The sequence below is a fragment of the Trachurus japonicus genome, chromosome 1 (genome assembly GCF_045865225.1).
Source record: "Trachurus japonicus isolate A0001 chromosome 1, Traja_1.0".
In the NCBI taxonomy this organism is placed as follows: domain Eukaryota; kingdom Metazoa; phylum Chordata; class Actinopteri; order Carangiformes; family Carangidae; genus Trachurus; species Trachurus japonicus.
Window position 1 is genome coordinate 28,966,533 of NC_140907.1, and position 18,284 is coordinate 28,984,816.

The 18,284-nt window shown below is 40.2% G+C and overlaps 3 protein-coding genes across 3 annotated transcripts in view; all 3 read right to left on the reverse strand.

The window, feature by feature from the left end:
- Positions 1-602, reverse strand: part of trip10b (thyroid hormone receptor interactor 10b) — a 164,050-nt gene extending 163,448 nt beyond the window's left edge. Inside the window, exon 1 of the mRNA XM_085784146.1 lies at positions 585-602. The gene's annotated coding sequence lies outside the window, so the exon portion shown is untranslated. The remainder of the gene's footprint in view (positions 1-584) is intronic.
- A 1,513-nt stretch (positions 603-2,115) lies between these two features.
- LOC146992150 (microfibril-associated glycoprotein 4-like) lies at positions 2,116-10,072 on the reverse strand. The gene is made up of 5 exons (XM_085789473.1): positions 10,061-10,072; positions 9,097-9,312; positions 8,119-8,215; positions 2,650-2,817; positions 2,116-2,378 (listed from the first exon to the last, which is right to left on the reverse strand). Exons 1-5 carry the CDS (start codon positions 10,070-10,072, stop codon positions 2,116-2,118), a joined length of 756 nt encoding a protein of 251 aa, XP_085645599.1.
- A 3,618-nt stretch (positions 10,073-13,690) lies between these two features.
- On the reverse strand, positions 13,691-18,058 carry LOC146992151 (microfibril-associated glycoprotein 4-like). The gene is made up of 6 exons (XM_085789486.1): positions 18,047-18,058; positions 17,026-17,211; positions 16,236-16,332; positions 15,767-15,934; positions 15,231-15,483; positions 13,691-13,868 (listed from the first exon to the last, which is right to left on the reverse strand). Exons 1-6 carry the CDS (start codon positions 18,056-18,058, stop codon positions 13,691-13,693), a joined length of 894 nt encoding a protein of 297 aa, XP_085645612.1.
- Between the last annotated feature and the right edge of the window lie 226 nt (positions 18,059-18,284).

Below are 18,284 nucleotides of genomic sequence, written 5' to 3' on the forward strand. Positions count from 1 at the left end.
AATAGAATAATATTCTATTGTAGACACCAGCTAGAACATGTCAACAGCTGCCTAGCTAGCTAGCTGGTGACATGTTCTACTGTAGTTAACTAATACAGTAGAATGTAGAAATGTCAACTGCTAGCTAGCTAACTGGTCCACTCTCTGAGACTTTTTGTCTATTTGTTCATAAAATAATAAAGTAAAAATGGAAATAACACCCTGTACTAATTAAAAACAAGATATTCAAATGATACTTGGAGGATTCAATCATAAAATATATTGATTTTAAAAGATACCACAAAGAAACACTCACCCAGCATGAATTCACATGGAAAATGAATGCGGGTCATTTTAGACCCATGTTGCGCATTAGAGGGGGTGTGCATATGTTGTGCATCAAAGGGTTAAAATGGTTGATATTTCAGATAAACTTTCTACTGATTCGGTAATTTGCATTTGCATCAGGATGAAACAGAAACTACTTACACACAAACACAGACACACACAATGTTTAGTGTAAATTAAATGGGAGAGAGTCAGCTGCTCAACTTACCCAAAGACCCATGTCTGTAGGAGCTAAGCTCTGTGTGAGGAAAAATACGTGTTGTTGTTTCAGAGCAAAAAAGAAGAGGAGGTGAAGGGAAAAACTCAGAGTTTCGAGAGTGGAGATGTCTGTGGTCCTGTTTTTTAGCCGGTCAGCCATTAAAAACATGTTTTATACAGGCTATATGTATATGAGGAGGAGGAGGAGGAAAAAGAGAAGGATGGGGAGGAGCAGGGTTAGAAAATTATTATTAGCTTTGTTTTGAAGTCACTGTAAAGCTTGAGGTTGTTTCTGTCATAAATGGAGCGAAGCCTGCGAGCTAGTTCAGGCAGCCAACTCGAGCTGCGCTGCGTCACTCTCATGACATCATACACACACCCTCTCAATCTGGCGGTCTATTTAAAATGGGTGATTTACCCATTGTCCTCTTTGCTCGTCTATGACACAGCAGCATCTCTCAGCGGTACCCTATTTTCTGACGCACCACCACCCCAGCATCCACCTGTAGGCTCCGGGTTAAGATAGTCACTCATCACTCCCATATTCTTTAATGAAATCCTTTTCTCAGGGAATGACGAAGTCTGAGCCTTGACACCAAATTCAAATATGTAATGAGGCTGCAATAAACATTTTTAATTGTGAGTTGTCTGACTGAAATGCACATAATAAAGGAAAAGACAAGACTTTTTATTGACCCCACTGATGAAATGTACTTGTTACAGCAGCAAATGAAAAAGAAAAAAAAAACTAAAAGGGACTTTTTAGCCTAAAGTTTAGACTTATATTACTGATACCAAACTTTGTACAGATATTCATCGTTCCCAGATGTCCAGTCATAATAACTTTTCCTCGAGTGCCACCATGAGGTTGACAGTAGTGTTGTGAACTTTAGACACATGATCCAAACAGGATGAACTGTGATGACTCTGATGATCACATGACTTCTCCTCCAGCACCATCATCTGCTCAAATTTTTCATTTATCAAACACTTAAGTTCATTTCGTTCGAATTAGCATGTACTGTACCGCTGGCTGAAAAATTGAACTCGGAATAAAACTGATCCAACACTCCAGTTAATGACTTGTGAAACTAAGATGTTCAGCCATCAGCCTCATCATTAATTTGTATTTAATGCTAATTAGCATGTACAACCAGTTGAAAATAATACAAGAAAAAACTAAATAATTATGAGATCATTTACTACGAGGAATGAAACTGACACTAAAAATGACAACTTCAAAAATAAAAGCAGAGTTAAAACAATTAAGTTTATTTATTTAATAATCACTCAGAACAGCATCAATCACAAACCATAATCACTAAATACATTTTTTATCAGAAAAAAACAAAGAAACTGAAATTAAATACATCAGTGCATGAACCTGTTCAACAGAGTTATCATGTCTGACAGAGATTTTGAAACAAGATGAGTGTGAAAGAAAAAAAAAAACACATTTTATGATGATTTTGATTCAGAGGTTATTGTTGGCATTAAGTCCAGTCGGACTAGTGATTATATGCCCGAACATCCCAGCTCTCCAACCCTGATGGAGGGAGAGATTATCGCATTGATCTACAGCTGATCAGATCAATAAGTGCATGGATACTTAGCGACTGATCTGATTTTCATGGTGATGGTCTTAAGGGAGCTTTTCCATGCGCCCCATTGGATTTGGACACCTCCATATGCGACACCATTAGGTGCGTACAGGCCGTTGGGGTGTGAGCCGTGGTGGCAGGACTTGTACCAGAATCCACCAAGATAATGCTGAGCACAGTTTTTATCCCACACATCCTGGTCTTTGTCATAGGTGGTGAACTTCATGGACTCAGCGGATAATAAACTGTCCCCTAAACAACAGAGGCAAAATGTAATTTCAATTTGGAACAGGGAAAAATGCAGTTGAATCAGCTAAAATAAATTTGTTTGTTTGTTCATACAGTGAAATCAGTGTAACTGCCAAATTTTTCCATTTTCTAAAATTATTTTTACAGAATTCACAAAAATCATGTAGTATTTTTTTAGCCTGTTCATCCACAGTGAAACATTCAGCCTTCACCTGGCTCATTGTTGAATACCTAAAAGTAAGAAAAGGAAACATTTCCATGAAGTGACCCTCACCTGCCGTTCCTCCTGTGAAGCCGCCCAGATCCAGCTGATATCCTTCCCTCTCAGAGTCGACGAAGAAAGACGAATACTGAGCAAAGGCCTCCCCTCCCTCAAAGTCCTCCATGTCCACCCGCAGCTCGTTCTTCTTCCTCATCGTCAGCAGGAAGATGTTGTCCAGACCTGAGGAGACACACACACACACACACACACACACACACACACACACACACACACACACACACACACACACACACACACACAGCTCTGATTACACTTCACCTCTTGCACCAAGGATCTATAATATTTCTATACTTTCAGGTTCACTGCTAAATGCTCCGCTGTGTTCACCAGCCACTCACTGACTGTCTGACTGACATGTGCTGCTGCTGCAGGTTGTGCAGAGCTTCTTTTAGTTTTTCTTATTTATTTGGTAAAAGCAGCTGCCTGTTATGACTGAAAACAGCGTAATGAGAGCATATTTAATCCACAGATACTGTAGTGGCTATCTTACGTTGTTTTCTTCTTCGTTTTTTATTCTTTTAACCACTCATGAGAAATGACAGGAGACCGCTTTACTCGTTGAGCTGGCCGGGTGTCCACGCAGATGTGGCTGCAGACGGTAAAACGACTGCGTCGCTCCGCCATTGTTTTTTTTTTAACCTTTATTTTACCAGGCAAATTGCTTGAGATAAAAAAATCTTTTTTTCAAGTATGGCCTGGCCATTATCTCATTTATTCAACACGTTCAACATATTCTTCACAACAACACTTCACTTCCTGCTTTCTCTACGGAAGCCACATAAGCCCAAACTGTAAACTCAAAGCATACTCAAAACGTATTCCTAGTCCTAGCGCAAATAGCAAAACAATAATAAATGGCACTTACAGACACTTTACAGTACCTGTAATTCTCCCTCTAGGGGCTCTACTTTCGTAAACTAGCGCAGGCGCAGCGGATAAGGCCTGCGCTCCGCGTTCGCTTCGCCAACGAGGCGTGTCCAGGAGCAGTTTGCAATTTTCCTTCGAAGCGCAGCAGGGCGCATCCCGCCTACTTCCCTCCCACCGGCGCAAATGGCATAGAGGGAGGAGAGAAGGAGGAGTGGAGTGGGTTTGACACAGCCGAGTCAGATCTTCACCAATCAAATGAGCTCCTCTCCTCGCCTTTAAATCCGCCGCGCGCGCAAGGCGGACGTTTGATTTCACCGTGGAAGAGGGAGGCAGGACCTCAAAGGCTGCACAGATGAAAGATGAGGATGGATGCTGTGTTGACACTACACACTGTGCCGTTGCGATTATCTGCTATATTTATGTATTTACTTATTGATTTATTGAGCCGCATCGTCACGCGACCATAACAAATAAAACTGAAAAGACCTCACGGGCTGATGATGCAAAAGTAGTCTGGGAGGGAGGAGGTTATGATGTTATCCAGGTTTGCTCTGACATATTGAGAGCTGTTTCCCAGTAAAAAAAAAACAAAAAAACAAAACACACACACCCCTTTTCCATTAATAAAGACACTCATATTAGTAACCTAGGGGAGAGTGGGGTAAAGTGAGACACTTTTTACATTTGCTCCCCTCTAAGCAAGCTAAAATGATTTATCAGTAAAATTTACACATTTCCCATTAATTCAGGATGTTGCCTAGCAATGGAAATTATCAGAATGTATTTAGGACGAAGGACAGTGAAAATATGATTGTTTTAAAAAAAGTGGTCTCGTGTCTCACTTTACCCCAAGTCAGGGGTAAACTGAGACAAACTAGAAAAATCAATGGGGTAAACTGATCCACTCACTTTTTCCACTCTGAAACTACCATAACAACACATGTTGTAACAGCTAGACTCCTGACAGCTAGCTTGACAACCACACTTCCCAAAACTAATGTCGGACTAGTAGCAGAATCACGGGGATTGGTCAATTAAGCACTTTTGTTTTCTCAACGCAAAGTGACTCAAAACCAAAATCAAATACAACACAAAATGTTTTAATTAACATTCAAATGACAGATAGAACCAGTTAGATAGTCTGGGGGTCAGATTGTAGGCCCCGACAATGGTGACCATTTTGATCAAAAGTCCTCTTGTGTGTGTGGGGAGCCGACAAAGTGGAATGTGACTAAAATTGAGTTAATTAACCAATAAAAAAGTGAGCTGACTGAGAGCACCTAGCATAACAAAGCAGTGTGGCTACAGATCATTGATCACGCAAGATTTCTGGCTTGGGGGACGTGATTCTAGTGTAAATCTGTGTGTGTGGTGTGCTCACAGTGTCTCACTCTTGGATTTATTATAATACATCCATGGTCTCACTTTACCCCGCAGCATTTGTCTCACTTTACCCCAACACCCCCATTTTAGAAAAAACGACCTCTCTTAGAAATTCAGGCTAATTTTCAGCCAGCATCATCACATGGTTTTATGTGTTGGTAGTTCATCATCATGTATCATAGAAGTTTTTCTACCTGAATCAATTTGCTTTGGCACAACAGTTGATTAAGTTGACAGCAAGAAAATTTACTTTTACATGCAAAAATCATATTTTTGTGAAAAAAACATGCTTTCCACAGCATCATGAGGTCCTCTCCTTCATAGCCATGGGGAAATGGAAGGGGCTTGAAAACATAATGGTCAGATGACCATAAATGTGTTCCGTTTTCTAGATATAGGGGGTGTCTCACATTACCCGGTGTCTCACATTGCCCCACTCTCCCCTACTATTTAAACCCGTGTGCACAGATCACAACATAAACAAACAGCTGTGCGTAAAGGAGGCATCACGGAGCGTCTCTCTTTTTCTTTTTTCTTTAGAATTTACCTGAGATGGGAGATGTGAATATCTGCTCACTATGATGCCGAGGCTGATTGTGGTTTGCTGTGAGAGATGATAGTTTATTTGTTTTCAGTTTTATTTGTTATGGTCGCGTGACGATGCGCGCTGGCTCCTAATAAATCAATAAGTAATTAAATAAATAGCTGATCATAGCAACGGCACAGTGTGTAGTGTCAACACCTGCTCTTGGGACATCCACGGCTGTCTCAGGCCTAGTCCACACGAGCCCGGGTATTTTTGAAACCGGAGTTTTGCTCCGCGTCACATAGTTTGAAACAACGTTCAAAACAGCCAGTGTCACAACTAAGCATATAAAGCCCGCTAGCTTAATGCTAACGTATATGTAAAACACCATAGACGGGCTAACAGAAATTAGCATGCAGTTTACAGCCAGTAAAGCTGCTAAAAACTGTTTTAATTGTGGCTTTAGCGCTGTTAACACGTCACCGTTTAATCCAGAGTCTGTGGTCAGTTTATAACGCTGGGGAATTTGCTCCGATGTCTGTTTTGGGAGAAGTGCAGAGTCTGTGTGAGCCCCGACCGGGGACCAGGGCAGCGGAGTCAGCAGCAGCCGCTTTGACCGTCCGTCCTCCCGTCGGAGAAAACGAGCCAAGTAACGTATCCGCATGCTTTTAGAGGTTTACCGCTGAGATTAATGCTGGTCTCATTGATGAAATTTAACTGTGGCAGTGGCATTAGTTTGTTTGAATGAAAAGTGAGCAGGGCTGCTTCTGGGCTAAGGACTGAAATCACCACATTTACATAAATGAATAAATGTTTTACAATGAACCGATCAGTCTAATACATTTTATTTTGTTAAATCGACATGGTTACTGTACATGGCAAAGATTATTACCACTTTATGACTTAAAATTACTCGGTATTTCTATGGGAGTCCTATGGGAGTGTCGCCACTCTGTTATATCAATCGCTCTGGTCGAGGCGGTGTGTTTCACTGCTTCCTTTCTCCCGATTTAAGGTTGTATGGATCGTATCCGATATATTTCTCTAATTTTTGGTGATACCTGCTACGTGCAGGCTCGACCAAAAGCTTCGGAGTACTCGCTTTCCATTATTTTCAGGCACCGCTCTCCACTTCCTGCCCTCCATCTGACATCGCCCCGCCCCCTTCGCGTCATCATAACCACGTGACTGAAAACAAGCTATACTGTTTAAATAATTTGTTATCAAGAAATCCGCTTATAGTGTTCATGTTTGGTCATTTTATGGATGAAAACATGCGCAAAAACAATTTAAAAACTACGTGTAGCCTATTTATTTCATTTTCGGCGGTGTCCCTTTGACGTGCACTGCTGCAGCAGCCTGCACATGTTGCTGCGCTGTGTCTTGACTCTTGTGCTGTGTGTTGTTGTGTGCTGTGTTGTTGTGCTGTGTGCATCACCTGGCTGCTGAGCCACATGACTGTCTGTCGGTGCGGCGCAACTCTTTATCACTGGCTGTTGTGTTGTCTGTCAAAACATGGATGAATGAAACATCATATCCACTTTATATCGACCGCGGACGTCAAGTATACATTTTCGGCTTTTGGCTCGTTCCGTTCATCCGTTCAGTGAAATAATAAAAATCCACTTTGTCACCTCCATTTTTGCGAGCTCACGTCAACTTCTGCAAACCGCTGCAAACAACCTCTGCGGGCTGGCAGTGTTTACATCAGCACGTGTGCAGCTATGACGTAAACGAGTGAAACAATCACGGTTGCAGTGTCCACACGCACCCGGTGAAACCAACCGAAAACCAGCCGAAAACCCCACCCTGGACTCCGGTTTCAAAAAACCACGGTTTCAGGTTTCCAAAAGCACGGTTGCGTGTGGACAGGACATACAACCGGGAACATATGTTCACGGTTTCAAAAATACCCGGGCTCGTGTGGACTAGGCCTCAGTCCCTCCCTGGTTTCATCTGTGTTATTCAGTCAGGCTGAGTTTCCATTACGCAAGCCTTTGATCTGTCATCAGTGTGACGGGACAATCTATATAGATATAGGTGTATGTGCTGATTCAGATACAATAAATAGGGGTTATTGTGATGATTATTATTAGTATTATTATTATTAATTGCATTTAAATGTGCCTGGAATTGTGGAAATCTGTAATCAGCAAACTTGGCGTGCTCAACTCAAAGTATGAACAGGTGAATCGGGTGCCAGTCCAAAAAAATTCAAAGTCAAAAAAAGAGTTGTGACAGCACTCACTTAAAGTTGAACACTTTTTAATTCATAAAAACTGCTCGGCAGCGAGAAACGGACGCGTTTCGGCAATCAGCCGTCCTCAGCGTGAAATTGTGGAAATCTGCCTGTGGGGTCTTGGTGACGTGTCTGCACTGCGCGCTGGGCAGTCAAAATACCAGTCCGCTGGCTGCGCTTCGCCTTGCGCTGAGATTAGACCAGGTTGGAGCTGGCAAGCTTTCGGCGCACTCTCCGCGCGGTCCATCTGCAAAAAATTGTCACTGCGCCACGGTGAATCTGTCGACACCTCCCCCTGCTGCGCGACCACTCCCATCTAGGCGCACAGCAGTCTGCCAATTTACCGAATCCGCTTTACCGAAAATGCCACTGCGCCAGCTGCGCCAGGGCTCGCCTCGCTTCGCCCCCCTGAGTTGCGCCAGGAAAATAGGGCCCTAGGACTCACCCAGCCAGTGCTCCCCTGCTACATTCCCAAATCCGTTCTTGTAATGTTCCCATGGCCTGTAGAAGTTTTCACTCCCATCCAACCTCCTCTGAAAGACCTGAAAGAGAGAATCACAACAATTCAGTCAACCAAAATAAAACCGTATTCAATTAGCAGGACTTGAGATCACTGAAGAAAAAAATAAAGAAAGAAAACAAAAAATCTTTTCAACTGAACCAGGTGAGTTTGATGACTATCTGGTCTGTGAACAGCAATCACAGTTGCTGTAGTGTCTTTTATTTTTCTGTCACACTGTGCTCTGTCACATGTTTAAGTGACAGAGATTCCTGATGTGACAGTTGAGGTTCCTGTCACTATGCCTCCAATTGATCATGTGCCCTGGCTACTTGGCCAAAGGGATGTCCCTTTGGGTGACTGGCAAGCGCGCATGACTCTTACCCGGGAGGTGTGGGTTCAATCCCCGCCCGGGCCCTCTTCACCTTGCCACACTGATATGAACATCATCACAACAAACTGCTGCGGTGATGTACTAACTAAATTATACAACATGGACACTGGTAACTTTCTCAGACTTCGTAAAAAAAAAACGAGTGTTTGCTGCTGTAAATATTGTTTACTTGGGCTACTTCATGAGAAAATACATTTTAAAATGTTTTATTATTATTAGGCTATATTTAATTACAACATCAGGTCAACAAAATCAGGCATTTTCATTCATTTAAATGAACTACTGTTTTTTTTAAATATAATTTTCTATAAAGAAAACTGTGCAAACTGCCACAGGATGTGAACTCTGACAGCTGACAAATCAGATGATGATCATTTAAGTGACAAGTCTCAAAGGAGAGAAGTCACAACACTTGTTGAAAACTGAAACAATACTTTTTTTTTTTATCAATGGCTCCACTTTTGTTTTGGCTTTTTAAGTCTCATCGTCAAATCTGAACTCTAATCAGATATGAGGTGTAGTGTACTGACGGTCCATCTGCCCCCGTCAGTGTCCATGTCACAGAGGACGTGCAGGGGTGAGGTGGGGCCTCCTGGGTAGATGGTGTACACACCACTGGTGCTGGTGTTGTCATGGCGATACACGTCATCACAGTCAATGGGCAGGTAGCTCTGGTCCGCTGCCACCGAAACCAGCAGCCCCACTAACAGTGTTACCTGGGTAGACAATAATAATATGATAATGTACTTTATTTATATATTAATTTAGGGGTTCAGCATTATGTGTGATCCAACATGTCAAAAGCAGCGCTCAAGTCGAGAAGGATCAGGACTGAGGAGTCACCATTGCTGCACTTTGTAATAATGTATTACATTTTCATCTCATGATATAATAACGCCACCTTTTGTGATAATCTGACACATTTTGTAATAAAATTCTTGACTGCAATATAAAGTTTACCACATTTTGTAATTAGTTGTTACATAATGCACCAAACATAATGATTTCATTCTCATAAATTCATGACTTTTTTCTCGTAAAATTTTGTCTTTACTCTCGTAATATTATGATTTCATTATCTCATGAATTTTATTCTCGTAAAATTACAAATTTATTCTCAAAGTCTGTTTATTTTTTTTCTCAATGTGGCCCTAATACTCAGTCGTAACAAACTATGTTAAACACAACGAAAAACTAGCTAGCTAAGCAAAAGTTGATAGTTTCCATGGTGACCTTGTGTTGCTTTGTGTGACCAGTGGGTCCAAACCCCCAAATACTCAGTTAACTGTGGTAGATCACTGTGAAAACTGAAAATATTTACACAATAAGCATTAATCCTTTATTAAAATGGTTGATATTTTAGACAAACCTTCTACTGATTCAATAATTTGCATTTGCATCAGTATGAAACAGAAACTACGTACACAAAAACAGATACACACAATATTTAGTGTAAATTACAGTAAATGTGAGAGAGTCAGCTGCTCAACTTACCCAAAGACCCATGTCGCTGTCGCAGAGGTGAAGGGAAAAACTCTGAAAGGTTGGAGACTCGAAAGTGGAGATGTCTGCCGTGGTCCTGTTTTTATACAGGCTATGTTGGGTAAAAAAAAAGGAAAAGCATTATAGAGAAGGAAGGGGTGAGTGTGAAGCGTGGGAAAACTCTGTTAAATTCGCATGTGCAGCCACCTGCAGGGGGAGTGAAGGTCGGGCAACGTAGATAACGGCAACCTGCAAAATAAAGTGTAGCAATACCATGTAAACAATTTGCCAACAACCATATATGAAGGAGACAGATGTTTAGCCTATCTGTTAACTGTAAAAACTTATAATACTCATCTTTGTGGTTAAATACATTGACAATTAAAGTTGGCACTATTGAGGATTTTTAGTATTTTTAATGCTATGGGTTGCAACTAAATGCGGTCTGACTCATATAATACATACTTTTTAGTATTTTTTAGATTCTGATCTTAATGATAAATTGCTAAAAAAAAAACTCCTACTTGTTCTGACCTTCTGAAACTCTTTGCCTACTGATTGTCTTGTCATTACCATCTGCTGTAATCATGCTTTATATGTAATTTTTACTTTAATGAGACTTTCAAGTCTCACAGGGGGGAATGTTACGTAAAAAAAGGAAAAGCACGGAGTTCTGAGAACGTATAGAGGTGAGATGAGTGCAAAGCGTGGGAAAGCACCGTTAAGTTCGCGTGTGCAGCCACCTGCAGGGGGAGTCAAGGTCGGGCAATGTAGATAACGGCCACCGGCAAGATAGAGTGGTGCCAAAGACGCTGAACTTGGGTGAACTCGCTACGTGGCAAAATGTGATACAATCGCCGTATAGGGTGGAGATTATGTTGATGAAAGATCGCAACATGACATCTGGACAAATCACAGGGCGTACACTGGGGAAGAAGTGTCATGTTCACCTCTCATTTTAATAAGAAGGCAGGGCTTTTACAGTACAGTATAAAAACAAAGTCACAGAGAGAAGAAGTTTAGTCTGGTCCGGGACAGGCTCGGCTTTATGTCCATTTTTTTGGGGTGTAAACTCTAATGCACTGAACTTCATCTCCGTCTTTTCTAATCATTTTTGTGAAGTTATATTGACGCTTTGATGAGTATTTTTCTGACTTTTTGAACACTTTTGGATACTTTCATTTGTATCATTGAATGCGGGAAATAAAGATCCTCGATCACAACTGGCCCTGTTTTGGATCCTAATTTTTTCTCCAACAGTGAATGAGGAGGAGGAAGAGGAGAAGGTTGAGGAGGAGCAGGGTCGGGAAATTATTATTAGCTTTATTTTGAAGATACAGCTTGAGGTGGAAAATTGACTTGTTACAGCAGCAGATGAAAAACAACAAAGGTAAAAAATAAAATATTTAAGAGACATTGTAGCCTAAAGTTTAGACGTATATTACTGATACCAAACTTTGGACAGATATTCATGGTTACCAAATGTCAAATCATATTAATTTTAATCCTTTAGTGCCACTATGAAGTTAGTGTTGTGAACTTTAGACACATGATCCAAACAGGATGAACTGTGATGACTCTGATGATCACATGACTTCTCCTCCAGCACCATCATCTGCTCAAATATTTCATTTATCCAACACTCCAGTTCATGACTTGTGAAATTAAAGATGTTCCCATCAGCCTCATCTTTGATTTGTATTTAATGCTAATTAGCATGTAGGCTACTGCCAGTTGAGAAAAACAGGAAAAAAAGGAACTCCTTATAAATATCAGTGAGATAATTTTCTACACTGAGGAATAAAACTGACACTAAAAAATGACAGCATTGAAGTTAAAACAAATATGTGTATTTATATGATAATCACTCAGAGCAGCATCAATCACAAACAATAATCACTAAATACAATTTTTGATATGAAAAAAAATCAGGAAACTGAATTTAAATGCATCTGGTATAAAAAAAACATAGGAAGCAAGTGCATGCACCTGTTCAACAGAGTTATCATGTCTGACAGTGATTTTGAAACAAAATGAGAAGAAGAAAAAAAGAAAACACATTTTATGATCATTTTGATTCAGAGGTTATTGTCGGCATTAAGTCTAGTGAGACTAGTGATGCCCGAACATCCCAGCTCTCCAACCCTGATGGAGGCAGGGCAGTTGCTAGGAATTCTGGGCCCCCTGAAAGAATATCGGTGTGGGCCCCTCTACCGTATTCATTGCCACCTTCGATTTTCTTGTTTTTCAGTGTTCTTGATGGTGTCTGGTGTAATACACCCAATTTGTTTCCTTTTTTACGATTAACGACCTAACAAGTCACAGTATTATTATGTAAATTATGTATTATAAGTTGTCTATATTCTATTACACCTCTGATCGCAAATACAGTGGGTACGGCAAGTATTCAGACCCCTTTAAAATTTTCACTCTTTGTTTCATTGCAGCCATTTGCTAAAATCAAAAAAGTTCATTTTATTTCTCATTAATGTACACTCAGCACCCCATCTTGACAGAAAAAAACAGGAATGTAGAAATTTAGCAAATTTATTAAAAAAGAAAAATGCGGCAACATCAGGTGCGTACTCAACTCTCCACTCAACTCAACTTCAGTTATATAGCACTTTAAAACAACCATAGTTGAAAACAAAGTGCTGTACATAGAGACATAAAACAATCAAAGGCAATCAGACAGTAGAATAGTTGTTTCATTGTTTTTAAAAGCAATTAGAAACAATAAAACAATAAATAAAAGCAAACCATAAAACACTAAAACACGAAAAGAGTCTCATGCAGAGTTGAAAGCCAGGGAGTAAAAATGGGTTTTAAGACTAGTTTTAAAATGGACAGTGAGGAGACTTGTCTGATGTGCAACGGTAGCTCGTTCCATAATCTTGGAGCAGCAGTGGAGAAAGCTCTGTCCCCTCTGAGCTTCCGTCTGGACCTCGGTACCTCCAGGAGCAGCAGGTCAGCTGACCTGAGGCACCGAGCAGGAGCGTAGGGTTGAAGGAGCTCAGAGAGGGAAGGGGGGGCCAGACCATTTAAAGACTTAAAAACAAATAAAAGAATCTTAAAATGGACTGTAAAGTGCACAGGCAGCCAGTGGAGGGAGGCCAGGGTGGGAGTTATATGCTCCCTCTTACGTGCTCCAGTTAGGAGGCGAGCGGCTGCATTTTGCACCAGCTGGAGACGTGCGAGGGAGGACTGACTGACTCCAAAACAAAGTGCATTGCAGTAATCCAGCTGAGATGTTATAAAGGCGTGGATCACTGTCTCAAAGTGTTTTAGTGTGAGGAAAGGCTTCACCTTTGCCAGCTGCCTAATCTGAAAGAAGCTGGACTTCACTACAGCACTAATTTGCTGATCCAATTTAAAATCACTATCAACGTGGCCCTAATACTCCATGGTAACAAACTAAAACTGTTTAACAAAGTGAAAAACTAGCTAGCTGAACAAAAGTTGATAGTTCCCATGTCTCTTAAAATGCATTGCTTTGTGTGACCACTGGGTCCAAACCCCAAAATACTCAGTTAACGGTGGCACTGTAGATCAGTGTGGAAGCTGAAAATATTTAATAATTAAAATGGTTTATATTTCAGTGGGTTTTGACGATTGGACTCAATGATATTTGATGGGTATTGTCTACAGGTCGTTGTGGTTTGAGCTGTGGCAGCTGCCGTACCAGAATCCACCAAGATACTGAACACAGTTAATATCCGACACATCCTGGTCTTTGTCATAGGTGGTGAACTTCATGGAGTCAGCGAATGATAAACTGTCCCCTAGAGACAACAGAATCAAAACGTAATTTCCATTTGGACTGGGGGGAAAAAAATTGCAGTTAAATTACAGTAATCCAGCTAAAATAAATTTGTTTGTAGTGAAATAAGTGAAACTGCCAAATGTTTCTATTTTCTAAAATTATTTTTTTACAGAATTCACAAAAAACATTTTAATTAGCCTGTTTGTCCACAGTGTAACATTCAGTCTTCACCTGGTTCACTGTTGAATACCTAAAAGTAAGAAAAGGAAACATTTCCACTGAAGTGACCCTCACCTGCCGCCCAGATCGAGCTGAGATCTTAAAAAAGAAGAGGTGAAGGGAGAAGTGTCTCAAAATGGAGATGTCTGCTGTGGTCCTGTTTTTATAGCTGGTCAGCCATTAAAAAAAAAGTTTTATACAGGCTATATGTACATGAGGAGGAGGAGGAAGAAGAGGAGAAGGATGGAGAGGAGCAGGGTTAGAAAATTATTATTAGCTTTGTTTTGAAGATATTGTAAAGCTTGAGATTCCATCATAAATGCAGATAATAAAGGATAAGACAAGACTTTTTTATTGATCCCACTGATGGAAAATTGACTTGTTACAGCAGCAAATGAAAAACAACAAAGGTAAAAAAAAAAAAAAAAAAAAAACTCAGAAGAGACATTGTAGCCTAAAGTTTAGACTTCCGATACCAATCTTTGGACAGATACTCATGGTTCCCTGATGTCCAATCATAATAACTTTTCCTTGAGTGCCACCATGAGGTTGACAGTAGTGTTGTGAACTTTAGACACATGATCCAAACAGGATGAACTGTGATGACTCTGTTGATCACATGACTTCTCCTCCAGCACCATCATCTGCTCAATTCTTCATTTATCCAACACTCCAGTTCATGACTTGTGAAACTAAAGATGTTCCCATCAGCCTCATCTTTAATTTGTATTTAATGCTAATTAGCATACTGGTTGAAAATAACACAGGAAAAACCTAAGTCATTATGAGATCAATTTCTATGAGGAATGAAACTGACATAAAATGACAACTTCAAAAATAAAAGCAGAGTTGAAACAATCAAGTTTATTTATTTAATAATCACTCAGAACAGCATCAATCACAAACAATAATCACTAAATATGTTTTTTATCAGAAAAAAAACAAAGAAACTGAATTTCAATACATCAGTGCATGCACCTGTTCAACAGAGTTATCATGTCTGACAGTGATTTTGAAACAAGATGAGTAGGAAAGAAAAAAAAACACATTTATGGTCATTTTGATTCAGAGGTTATTGTTGGCATTAAGTCCAGTCGGACTAGTGATTATATGCCCGAACATCCTAGCTCTCCAACCCTGATGGAGGGCGTGATTATCTCGTTGATCTACAGCTGATCAGATCAATAAGTGCATGGATACTTAGCGACTGATCTGATTTTCATGGTGATGGTCTTAAGGGAGCTTTTCCATGTGAGCCATTGGATTGGGAAACTTCCACAGGTCCATACATTATTAGGGCCACCAGGTGCGTACAGGCCGTTGGGGTTTGAGGTGTGGCAGTTATAGTACCAGAATCCACCAAGATTATGGTGAGCACAGTTATTACCCCACACATCCTGGTCTTTGTCATAGGTGGTGAACTTCATGGAGTTGTGGGGTGTTAAACTGTCCCCTAGAAACAACAGAGTCAAAATGTAATTTCCATTTGGAATTGGGGGGAAAATTGCAGTTAATCCAACTAAAATAAATGTGTTTGTTTATACAGTGAAATCAGCGCTAAACTGCTAAATTTTTCTGTTTTCTAATTGTTTTTTTGTTTTTTTCACAGAATTCACAAAAATCATGTAGTATTTTTTAGCCTGTTTTTCCACAGTGTAACATTCGGCCTTCACCTGGCTCATTGTTGAATACCTAAAAGTAAGAAAAGGAAACATTTCCTCTGAAGTGACCCTCACCTGCCGTTCCTCCTGTGAAGCCGCCCAGATCCAGCTGATATCCTTCCCTCTCAGAGTCGACAAAGAAAGACGAATACTGAGCAAAGGCCTCCCCTCCCTCAAAGTCCTCCATGTCCACCCGCAGCTCGTTCTTCTTCCTCATCGTCAGCAGGAAGATGTTGTCCAGACCTGAAGAGACACACACACACACACACACACACACACACACACACAGCTCCGATTACACTTCATCTCTTGCACCAATCTATAATATTTTTATACTTTCAGGTTCACTGCTAAACACTCCGCTGTGTTCACCAGCCACTCACTGACTGTCTGACTGAGAAGGGGTTCCTGCTGCAGGTTGTGCAGCTTCTTTTAGTTTTTAGTTTTAGTTTTTTTTGGTTAAAGCCACTGCCTGTTGTGTAACGAGAGCATATTTAATCCATAGATACTTTAATATACCTGTAATTCTCCCTCTAGGACTCACCCAGCCAGTGCTCCCCTGCTACATTCCCAAATCCGTTCTTGTAATGTTCCCATGGCCTGTAGAAGTTTTCACTCCCATCCAACCTCCTCTGAAAGACCTGAAAGGGAGAATCACAACAATTCAGTCAACAAAAAATAAAACTGTATTCAATTAGCAGGACTTGAGATCACTTAAAAAAAAATCTTCAACTGAACCAGGTGAGTTTGATGACTATCTGGTCTGTAAACAGCAATCACAGTTGCTGTAGTGTCTTTTATTTTTCTGTCACACTGTGCTCTGTCACATGTTTAAGTGACAGAGATTCCTGATATGAACATCATCACAACAAACTGCTGCGGTGATGGACTAACTAAATTATACAACATGGACACTGGTAACTTTCTCAGACTTTGTAAAAACAAGTGTTTGCTGCTGTAAATATTGTTTACTTGGGCTACTTCATGAGAAAATACATTTTAAAATGTTTTGTTATTATTAGGCAATATTTAATTACAACAAATATAATTTCAGTTCAACAAAATCAGGCATTTTCATTTATTTAAAGACACTAATGTTTTTTTTAAAATATATTTTTCTATAAAGAAAACTGTGCAAGCTGCCACAGGATGTGAACTCTGACAGCTGACAAATCAGATGATGATCATTTAAGTCTCAAAGGAGAGAATCACAACACTTGTTGAAAACTGAAACAATACTTTTTTTTTTATCAATGGCTCCACTTTTGTTTTGACTTTTTAAGTCTCATCGTCAAATCTGAACTCTAATCAGATATGAGGTGTAGTGTACTGACGGTCCATCTGCCCCCGTCAGTGTCCATGTCACAGAGGACGTGCAGGGGTGAGGTGGGGCCTCCTGGGTAGATGGCGTACACCCCACTGGAGCTGGTGTTGTCATGGCGATACACGTCATCACAGTCAATGGGCAGGTAGCTCTGGTCCGATGCCACTGAAACCAGCAGCCCCACTAACAGTGTTACCTGGGTAGAAAATAATAATATGATAATGAACTTTATTTATATATTAATTTAGGGGTTCAGCATCATGTGTGATCCAACATGTCAAAAGCAGCGCTCAAGTCGAGAAGGATCAGGATTGAGGAGTCACCATTGCTGCCCTTTGTAATAATGTATAAAATGTTCACCTCATGATGTACAGTAATAACACGACATTTTGTAATAATCTGACATATTTTGTGATAAAATTCTTGAACGCAATATAAACTTTGCCAGATTTGGTAATTCGCTGTTACATAATGCACCAAATACAAATGGTGGGTGTTGCATTAAGAAAATGTAATAATTTTATGCATTATGTACCAACAATGGTTATTACAATTCCGTTCAAGAATTTTATTACAAAATGTGACGTTGTTACATAATGACTTTTTTCTCGTAAAATTATGACTTTATTCTCGTAATTTACAAATTTATTCTCAAAGTCTGTTTTTTTTTTTTTCTCAATGTGGCCCTAATACTCAGTCGTAACAAACTATGTTAAACACAACGAAAAACTAGCTAGCTAAACAAAAGTTGATAGTTTCCATGGTGACCTTGTGTTGCTTTGTGTGACCACTGGGTCTAAACCCCAAAGTACTCAGCTAACTGTGGTAGATCAGTGTGAAAACAGAAAATATTTACAAAATAAGCATTAATCCTTTATTAAAATGGTTGATATTTTAGACAAACTTTCTACTGATTAAAAATATTTTGAAATTGCATCAGGATGAAACAGAAACTACAGTACGTACACAAAAGCAGATACACAGAATATTTAGTGTAAGTTAAATGTGAGAGAGTCAGCTGCTCAACTTACCCAAAGACCCATGTCGCTGTCGCAGAGGTGAAGAGAAAAACTCTGAAAGGTTGGAGACTCGAAAGTGGAGATGTCTGCCGTGGTCCTGTTTTTATACAGGTTATGTTGGGTAAAAAAAAAGGAAAAGCATGATAGAGAAGGAAGAGGTGAGTGTGAAGCGTGGGAAAGAACTGTTAAGTTCGCGTGTGCAGCCACCTGCAGGGGGAGTGAAGGTCGGGCAACGTAGATAACGGCAACC